We start from the raw sequence: 10,614 nt of genomic DNA on the forward strand, positions 1-10,614 counted from the left end.
TCCATCCTTCAGATTATCTCCAAAAGCTTATGTGCAGCTGCATCACCTCAGCTAGACCTTCCTTTTAAGCCCCTTGCAGTTTTTCCATCAATATTATTGCAGTGCCTCCAACCAACATTTCCTTCATCCTTGCCACAAAACTCATTAAAATAGTCTGCCATCTATGCAAGGCTAAAACATAACTCCGTTTTTACTTTCCCACTACACTTGCGGGAAAGATAACGTCTCCAAACAGCTTCTGTGCAGTCTTCTAAAGCCAATACTTTTAATTAGGTTTCTCTGTCTTGGTTCTCCTCCTCCATGTCTCCTTTCTGCTTGGCTGAGGTGGGGAAAGAGCAGCGCTCTCTGTAGTTGCTTTAGCAAATGAAAAAAAAACCTAGACTTTGCAGTATCTGGGCAGGTCAGCATATGGTCAGAAATGAGTTTCGCAGCAGGCCGTTTTCCCCACCAGGGGATCTTAATGTGAAGAAGATAGAAAATCTCTGTGAAGGGACATGAAATCTTGTGCCAGGAAAGCAGGAGACTGCACTTGGAAGTGGTTGTCAGTACAAGCTTCACGCTATTTCCCTATCAAATAATGTCCTGTCCCCTCCTACAAACAGCTTTTCTGTAAACCTTTTAATTTTATCTCCCGTATTAAGCGTAAATAGAGTGAGCACTGACTCAGTGAACTGAAAATGTAATGGGCTTGTCTCATCAGTTTATGGACAAGTTTCATTCAATTATTAGTGCAGAGAAAAATAGGATAGAATTGAATTGAGTTACGCTAATAGATAATAAACGTAAACATAACTCCACAGTACTATTTACTAACTTTAAAGACTACTCCTATAGCAATCAACTTTATAAGGTTCCTGACAGTATCATAATGGTGACAAAACACATGGAAGCATAAGAGTATTTAAACTCTTAACAAAAGCCATGATAATACTAACATTAAATGAGCAACTCCCACAAAATATCATTTAATAATCACGCCCTGATAAGGTTTAAAGTACATATCGCCATTGTTATACGAAAAAACATTAAATGTTTTTTTTTTTTTTAAACACTTGTAGCAACCTAACAGGTTTTAATTACCACACCTACTTCAGTGACGAGCTGTTCCACTCAAACACCCAAACATAATATTTACAACGTTGTGCAGTTGTTAAGGATCTTGATGACTGATGGAACCTATTGTGTTGCCATCTTAATAACAACAAATGCAAGTGATTACCAACACGGAAGAGAGAATCTGTGTTTTTATTTTATAACAAAAGGCTGTCCTATAGGGACTTCTTTTCAACATAAACTAACAAACCTGCTCACACGTGAACCTGCGTTAGAGCTTGGCACAGAGAGTTAAAAACAAAGCCTCTGCTGCTTTAAGGACAACGTATTTTTTTGTATTAGCTTAAGAGAACATGAAAGCTGTCAAAAGAGCTGGTAGTTTTTCACAATCCCGCAGAATTCATCTTGACCACAAGGAAATATCTGAAAACTGCATCAGAAAGATAGCATAGATCTTGTTTCCAAAAAAAAAAGGCAAGCAAGCGAGTCATTGAGTCAAATAGGAATACAATACGTTTTCTGGCATCGCTACTGAATATTTATATCAGTGATGAATGAGACTACAAACGAAATATTTTAACATGAAGCTTTGCCTTGTTAACTGCGTGATATGCCAAAACACCACCTACTGTAAATCACAGGGTTTAAGACCAGTATTTCTTGTTTAAACATGCTACTTGTTCAGCAGAATCACTTGTGTGAACAAGCATACATTAATGTACACTAACTAGAGCAGTTTCACTATCCGACTGATAGAGTATAATTTAACTGCCTCATTATGAGCATTGTAATTTTCAGACTGCTGAAATATCATATTTGTTGCAAATATTATATGGTTTAAACACTTTAACAACATTGCCCATTTGACACTTCTGTCAGATAAAAGGCAGATAGGCACTTGTGCATTGATGAACATGCTTTTAATCCTATAAAGAAACTTTCTCTGTCAAATTATAGGTGTTTCAACACTTGATTTATGAACACCATAATTAAAATCCTTATGCCTTAAAGAAAAACAAACTTCATTATAACAACAGCTTTCTTTCACATTTTTATCTTTTAATATTTGGAGTTCACTTTTATGTTCTGCTATTAGCTATCAGTTTGGCATGTCATTTCTGGCTGTCAAAACAGGAAAATATTTCTCTTTGTAACCTAGTCAAATCTCAAAGTCTAGGTAAGCACCCAGAGATGAATGTTTATTTAATGCTCCCACAAAGCATTTGTCGGAGGGGAAAAAATTCTGCTAATTTAACAAGTAGAGGACAACCATCACACAATTCAGTGCTTTCTGTTTCTAGGAAGCCCAGAAAGGCTGTAATGTCTGCCAAAGTATTTCTCCTCCTTCTACAGACTGTCAGAACCAAGAGTTTGGAGAGATACAATTTAAAAAAAGGGCTAGATTTTCATACGCGTTTCTGTAATGGTTCTGATTCAACTTGAATTTTAGACAGATCTCTGGAGGGGAAGAGATTCCTATTTTATCAGAACAAATTAATGCATATCATTCATTCATTCTTACAGCACCCATCAGCACAGCAGCAGCAAGTTTCAGGTTCCTAAACTCAATGCAATTCGAAATTACACACGGTCTCCACCAAAATCACCGTTACTGAAAGTGATACAGTTACACATTAGCATTCCTCCTCTAAAGAAATCTCTGTCCCCAAATCCCCAAAAAGGACGATTCATCTACAAGCTAAACAAGTAACCTTGAATCAAATCCTGAAGCTTGTCAAAACTAGGATGTCCTAAACTATCGATAAGAAACTAATTTGAAAAGAGGGAACTCCCAATTCAAGTAATTGTTGCTGAAATACCAGTCTCTCTTACCTAGCTTTCTAGCAAATTTGTTTTGAAATGTTACAAACACTTGAAAAAGAAATTAAAAGGAATAATGGCTGAAGAAGGTCTCCTTGACAGGACCAAAGCATCAGACTCTATAGGGTTATCTAACCTTTGGCCACTAATTATAAAGCCAACAAAGTTCCTGAACTCAGCATTACATGAAGGTGAAAAAGCTTACTGTGTAAAAGGTTAAGAGAAAATATTATTCTTGCAGATAATGAGGACAACTGAACAGAACCACATTACTATTGCTCAGTGGAGAGGTTGAAAATTCACTTCTCAAATATCATCTCTAAAAACATAACAGATAAATTCTGTTATCCTTCTAACAAGCTGTTGTAATGCTAGACCGGGATAAAACAGATCATGCTGCCCTCTTGTGCTAGACAGGCACAGAAATCAACTCCTTTATTCCCGCAAGTGACACACGAAAAGGAATATATAAAGCATTCACTATGAAGCAGGAAACATCCACATTTTCTTCCTTACAAATACCTTGACATGCACGCAATTCCCTTACTGGTATATGGATAGAAGAGCAATGGAAGTTTCAAGAGGGTCAAATTCTACCCTCCAAAAACTAAACAAGTTCTGTCAACAACGCAGAGAAGTCAGATGTGCTAAAGCCCAAGATATAACCCTTAATCTCTAACTTCCCATCAAGATTTCACTATAGCTGTTTAAGTGATGCTGTATAGATACCTGCTGATAAATTTGAATTTCAGTCATAAATATCTGATCATTCTTTCTGAATGCTGGATAACGCAATAAGCTTTAGTCACTTAGGATTATCAGCTCAATAGGGCTAGGTTAACTGCCTAAGAAAGAGACAGTCATTTACTAATAAGGTCCTTCCAACACAAAACATATTTAAAGCAGTATTGTCTAACTATTTTTAGATCTATGCCAAATTACAGAAAGGTGAAATCTGTGTACATACAAATATTTTTTGGGTGGAAGGGGAAAAAGGAGAGGTGTCTTCATATTCCTCTTCTGTCTCTGCTATGTAATTCAGGTTCCAAAAATACATTCAAATTCTTTTATCATCTGGGGAAGATGCTCGTTATTATTCCCTTTACAACCTTCCCTTCCCTAAATATTGCTAATGCAATCTGTAAAGAGAGATCTTGGGTTTCTGCCTAAACTGATTCACAAAGCATAATTTTTTTAGAAATAAGTCATCTCATTTATTCACCACGACTGATTGGATCTACACTGTTGGGAGCTGACAGACATGTCATGATTCACCACGTATTTCCATTTCCTAATGTCGCCTCCCTGATGCTGCTCATTAGTCTGTTTCCCCAATAAGAACTATCGAGAGCTTTGGATGTCTATTTATTTAAGTTTCCTTCCTTGACTTTGGAACGTGGATCACCGTGTGTTCAAAATACTGGCAGTTCAGCAACTGCTTCTGCTAAGGTCTTAGAGACCTCACACAAATACTGAGAATACGCTGGATGCTTAAGTGACAGATCTGACACCACAATGTCAGCTTTGCTAATACGGGATATGATAACTTACAGTTTGGCTTGGCTATTATAATCACAGTCCTAGAAAAAAGAGCCTTTAATAATTTCTATTTCTTTCTAGTGTGTCTTTCACAGTAAGAAATATTTAAAAAAAGAAAGAAAAACAAAACGGAAAAAAACCCAACTACTTCCACTTAAACAAATCTCACGCCAATACAAAAAAATAGCATCTGAAGTGCTAAAAGATAAATACATAGTAAAAAACCCACATATAGCAGACAATGAAACACAGATGTTAAAAACAGAATTTCAGAACTGCTATATGCTCCATTTCTGAACAAGAGCATCATCTCACATGTCATCTTTTCCCTTTTCTTTTTTCTTTTTTCAAAAGATGTATAGATCAGAGCAGCAGTACCTTTGCATGATACCATGACCAAAAAAAAGATGAAGGGAAAGAAATATACGCACACTGAAGTTAATCTTCTATTATAAAATACCTGCTGATAAATAGAAACATGCATCTGTAAGTCATGACAGTGTGTGAATACCAGCGATAGGCAGGTTTTATGAATGTCACTTTTACAAAGAACTGCTAATTTCAGCTTCACAGTATGTTACAAAGCAAACTGTGATTTATTACTCTACATTGTCCCTCATATTTGCTCTGTAGTTCTTAGTTTGTTATGATGAGCCAGGTTTATGGGCATTCTTACAAGATGATTATGTATTCCCTCAAAAATAGTTACTGCGTATGCTGTGCACACACACACACAAAAAGAGACACAGAGAGAGAGAGAGAGAGAGGGAAAAGGAAGATCCCTGCCCATCTGACAACAAACCCCATCAGTACTACAATTTCTTCTGATGTATGTACTCTCACTAGCTCTCCGCTAACCAGTCTCCTGAGCTCATGACTTTGCTTTTAATCCTTTGCAGTGGTCTTGAATTTGCACTACCACAGACACACAGCACAAGTAGAACAAGTAGACCATATAACACAGCCTTCAACTTCTGCAGTTGTAATTTTTTTTTTTCTAAAGGGGAAATTGTACATGTTTCATTCTTCGTATTATGGACATGAACCTTTTCTCCATAAGTATTTTTGTCCTGAAAATATTACTAATTTCTCTGAAATAATAAAGCCATCTCTATATACCCTTACAACCATTAAGCAACTTCTGGAACTATGAGAACAAGTCTATGTTCCTTTTCTTCAAGGGAGTAAAGACCATCAGATTTCTGTTTCTCATGTAAGACTGGCTAGTAAATCAGTACCACCTCACTTCCCTACCCTCCTCACTCTGCTCCAGCTTCCCTCTCATTTCTTTTGAAGAACATAAGGATCCAGATTACAGTTTTAAATTGCATGCTTTATGCTTTTGTGTATTCTGGAAGGATAGTAAGCTACACAATTTCTCAAAACTGTGAAGTACTACACATGCTTCAAATTATTTTTTAAAAGGGCAAATACTTGCCAGGATTAAGCTTTCAAAGAAAAGCACAAGAAAGGCATTCCCACAAAATGCATGCATATACATTCAGCGTGTGGAAAACAACCCTGTGTAACTGAATCAGAACAGCAATGCAACTAGCAGGTCAAGGTATAACACCAAAGCCACAGGTAATTCATTCTTCTGTAGACCGCATTTGAAGAGAGAAAGATCAACCATCAATAAGCAGTCAACATTCTGACTTTTAAATTTAAAAAGACCACACTTAAATTTAAAGATTTTAAGTAAAAGAAGCAAAATACCCCTAAAATGTGCAAAAATACTATAAAATCATAATTGCATAGAAATAGTATAGTTAACATAATCAATGAGGTACATTAAATGTTAAAGGATTTTTTACTATTAAACTTACCTATAGGATTTCTGTCAAAAAACAAGACAGGAGCTTTCAAAATGGATTGAAACATTTTGTTGTGCAAAGTCTGACCAGAATTAACAAGAACTTGAAACACCAGGAGACTTCTTATTATGCCAAACAGTATTGTAGCCACTGTTAAACCTGAAATTAAAAAAACATGGACAGAGCATGCATACAGATATGCATCTTTCACAAAGAGAAGAATTTAAAAATAAAACTGAACTAAAACCAAGTTTTGTTGACTTCTCTGTTTAGCAAGAATCCAAACTTAAGCCTAGGGACTCAGACTAAGCGCAGAACATAGATATCTTATATTTGTCACAAGCTTCAGTTACTGTCATATCACTGTTTTAAACAATTCCTCTTTTTCAGTTTGAAAGAATTGGTATTTCATAGAAATGTAGGAAATGTCTGTTAACCCATGAAATAAATCTGTATTAAAACCTTCTGCATAACAGCTCTGCTAAGAAATTCATTTCACAGTGCCGTGTATAATTGTGGCTTCCAGAGGTCACTGTGAAGATTCAACATTTGCCAGCAGGTATTAACCAAGTAATATATACATGGTTATTTAGAGACAACCTTGAGTTATTCTCAATCAGCCCAAACCACTCATGCCATTCTTCCCCTTGTAAATCACATCAAATCATTTAAATTATGTGTATTTCTTTAACACAGTATAAGATGCATCCCTTATGCCATGTGAAATAGAGGCCTCCTAGGGAACTGGTCTGCAGACTGTTTGTCTTTCTTCTGGGCACATCTCCACTTACAAGACAGAGGTGATACAGGGCAAAAGATGGAAACAAGGAATGATGAGATTGCTGCTGCTCTGTTTGCTGTGTGTAATCTCCAATGTGGCTGCCCAAATTCCCAGTCAATGAAGGTGAACAGTGAAGGTGTTAACCTTACATTTACCAGTGCTTCCAGGTTCCAGGTGATCCGCTCCAGAAACTAAGCATAGTCACCACAAGCCCAGATACTCAGGCCTTGAGGACACCCTTAAGCTGGACCCTAACTATCAACATAAAATATTGCCTGTTTTAAGGACAGGTTAAAACTGGAGACAATTCAGGTACAGCTATAGTAGTAACAGTGGGATAGAGTGAGGTTTGAAATTACATGATGTGTTAAGTCAATCAGTTATTCCATCCTGCTTACTGCTGTATCCTCCTAGGATGCAAGAAAAGGTACCACTATTCCATTTTCTGCTCACAGTTTATTGCTCATGTTCTGCGCAATGTTGTTTTTAAGAGAAAAGCATGCAGTAGGGATGAGCACCTGTTTGCCATGTCCTGATTGCTGTATTTCGGGCCAGGTAAAAGAAAACAACTTTTCCAAGAGGAACTGCACGTACCCAAACAGGAAAGCTGGGTCATGCAAAAAGGGAGCAGAAGGGGTACTAAGCAGGAGGCTGTGGCAGAGCCCACACCTAACAGTAGTCTGTGGGAGAGATGGGAGGAGAGGGAGCGCATCCCAGGAACCCACATTTCTGTACAACTTCACTCAGGCTTGGAAGCCACTGGAAGCTGCTGGCATGACCCTCACCAAACGAATCACCTGAAAAGACCTAATGGCTGGGGAGAAAGGGGAGGAACAAGACTTACTTTCAAGTCCTTCATTTGGTCTGTCTCATGCCAAAGATTTTTGCTTTTCCAGTTTACAAGATTACCACCTCAGTATGAGAGAGGCTCTTTGCACTCTCACTTTATAGAAAAGGTGTGGAATTGGTACTTTGGTTCTGGCCAGCGGGGTTTCCCATTAACAGAAATTTTACTCTGCTAAATCTCTCATAGAAACAACAAGGACTAGGAAGGAGCTACCATGGTGATTTTTTTCTTTCTCCAGACATTGAGAATCACAAATAGAAATGTTAGATTATTTTATACAGTTTCAGAGGCTATAGAAAAAGGTAAGTTAGATTACTATGTATTTCATATGAAACATACTATCTTTTAATAACTTTTTCAACTTCACTTACAATTTTGAGTAGGTAAGTCAATGCTGTCTGTTCAACTATTGCAAATATCTCACTAAGCCATCTGAACATTTCAATATAAAGGTAACTTTTGCTGTTCTGCTATCTAGAACAAAATTTGCCTTAAAGGATAAAATTTTTCATAATGTAGTTTAGGTTATATGGTCAGAGAAAGCCAAGTTTGCCACACTTAATCATACTGTGCAGTCCACTGGAACGGTTCATGAAATAAGACATTACAGAGAGAAAATATGAGCCAAGTTTATCTGGCTCCTAAACTGTTGCTTCCCAAGCCAAGCACAATGTCTTCTGTCAACCACTTAGATCACGTGGACTCCCGAAAAAAAAAAACAAAGAATCCTCCACCTATCCTCTCACTCATGAGAGACGGTCCTGAATACATTCAATGCATATTCTTCTGATATTCCACCTGTTTTCTCAGACCTATCATTAACATCTCCATCAAGAAATTACCATGCCATACAAAACTGTACATCACTAGAAGCACTAAATAGCAGAGTCTGAGAGCATATTTCTACACATGATTTTTCTGTGCCAATTTTTACCACATTTCAGAGCAGTATTCCAAGATGTTTGGATGCCTGAATACAAGGATTAATGCCCTTTCATGGATATTCAGAAGCATATGGCTACCTATTGAAATACACTGAAATGTTTTTTAACACACCGCTTTGCGTACCCATCTAGGATGCTTTTTAAAAACTGGTTCTTTTGCTATGGCACTTCAGAAGGAATGCAGCCATGCCAAGTTTTAGAACAGCACAGAATGAAGATCCATTTCTAATCCCTCTTGCCCATCCATATAATGACTGAAGATTTAGCTCAATGACCTATTAGTATAGACAATAACCACAACCTTACGGTGACTGACTTTTTGAATACTCAATTCCTAGCTTACTTTCCAAAATCCAGGCAAAGCAAATTAAGAGTCTGCATTCAACCTATTTCTTCTGTTAGATTTTTTTAATTTTATTTATTCTAATTAATTTAGTCAGGAAGCAAGACTCAGGCTCCTAATCTGTTAAGACATTACTCATGTACTGCTAGAAATCACATTTCCCCACATTGCCGCTGCTTCACACCTCTCAAAACTCTTTATTATGATAGGTCAGATAATAAATACATCTTTAGACACAGACATATGCATGTGTAATTACCTGCATAAATTCCCAAATAAAAGTTAAGGTCTAGATGTTCAGTCTCATTTGCTCCATTATTTCCATTTGTTGTGACATTCAACTTTTCTTGATGATTTGCCCTGTGGAAATGCATACAGAAGATAACCATCATCAAATCACATTCCGCAAATATTCATGAGTACATTTAACTGTTTCTAGATCCAACTCCATTGAAATCTTTAGTTCAAAAGATCCCAAGCGCTGATGTGATCCATTACACCACGAGGAGAAGCAATCACAGGTTACACTTTGGCATAAAGTTTAATCTTTTTTCCCCACACAAAATGAGTGGACATCAGAAAAAGATCATGCATATTCTGAAGTTTCCTAGAACAGATTCCCCCCTCCCCCATCTATACAACACTGATTTCTATTAGACAAACAGCACTTGACCAAAACAGCAGAAATGACTGACCAGTTATTATCATCAACTTACCAGTAAGAAAGCCACCAGTCCTGGAGCACATATGCCACCTTGAGTAAAAGACGAAAATAGAAGAATCATCTTACAAAATGAAAAAAAAAACATTAGAAAATTAAATTTCCTCGCTATTCTTTCATGTTCTCTGGGAAAACATCACATATTCAGGAAAGTATGCCATCCAGTCTTTCAAGACCAGCAGCAATTTGCAAAGCGCATTAGAAGGTGCATTAGAACCCTCTACAAAGAAAGAAGTTACCTTAAATTACCTTACGTGATAGCAAACTAAAGGAAAGCAATACACTTAAGCAAACAAAATACAGTAGCTTTTCCTAATGTATGTTAATTGCACATTAAAGAAATCATTTTTTCAGTTCCTAAATTGGCTACTAGAGAAATTCCAAAATGCTTTTTGATTAACAAACTTTCTGATGTTACCAGTCCAGAAATTTGTGTTTACGGGAGATAATTACCAGAAACAGGGTTGAAGGAGGATGAGAGAAGAGACGGAGGGAAAAACTCCTACTGCCACCTTCCTTCTGTGCTGAGAGGAGACTACAAACTTGTAAGAGTTATTTATCTCAAAATACACCTCTGTTCATGTGAATTTAAAGTTCTGGGCGGTCTACTGCAGCGATTTGATCTTGCTCAGCTATCTTCCCAACAGACTCAATTCAAAGACAAGCAAAAAGGAAATATCGCATCTAAATATACAGAATATTCTTTACAGCCAAGACCAATCATTTCCATGAAATGAATTTAAGCTTTCTC

At 37.0% G+C, this 10,614-nt stretch overlaps 1 protein-coding gene across 1 annotated transcript in view; it reads right to left on the reverse strand.

Annotated features, from left to right (window-relative positions):
• Nucleotides 1–10,614, reverse strand: part of ABCC4 (ATP-binding cassette, sub-family C (CFTR/MRP), member 4) — a gene marked incomplete at its 5' end in the record, with an annotated part of 111,005 nt that overhangs the window by 83,739 nt on the left and 16,652 nt on the right. The window contains 3 exons of the mRNA XM_009699864.1: nt 6,240–6,386; nt 9,402–9,502; nt 9,859–9,896. Of these exons, the coding sequence (XP_009698166.1) occupies nt 6,240–6,386; nt 9,402–9,502; nt 9,859–9,896 (286 nt within the window). The remainder of the gene's footprint in view (nt 1–6,239; nt 6,387–9,401; nt 9,503–9,858; nt 9,897–10,614) is intronic.

Source organism: Cariama cristata, unplaced genomic scaffold (assembly GCF_000690535.1).
Source record: "Cariama cristata isolate BGI_N322 unplaced genomic scaffold, ASM69053v1 scaffold1665, whole genome shotgun sequence".
Lineage (NCBI taxonomy): Eukaryota > Metazoa > Chordata > Aves > Cariamiformes > Cariamidae > Cariama > Cariama cristata.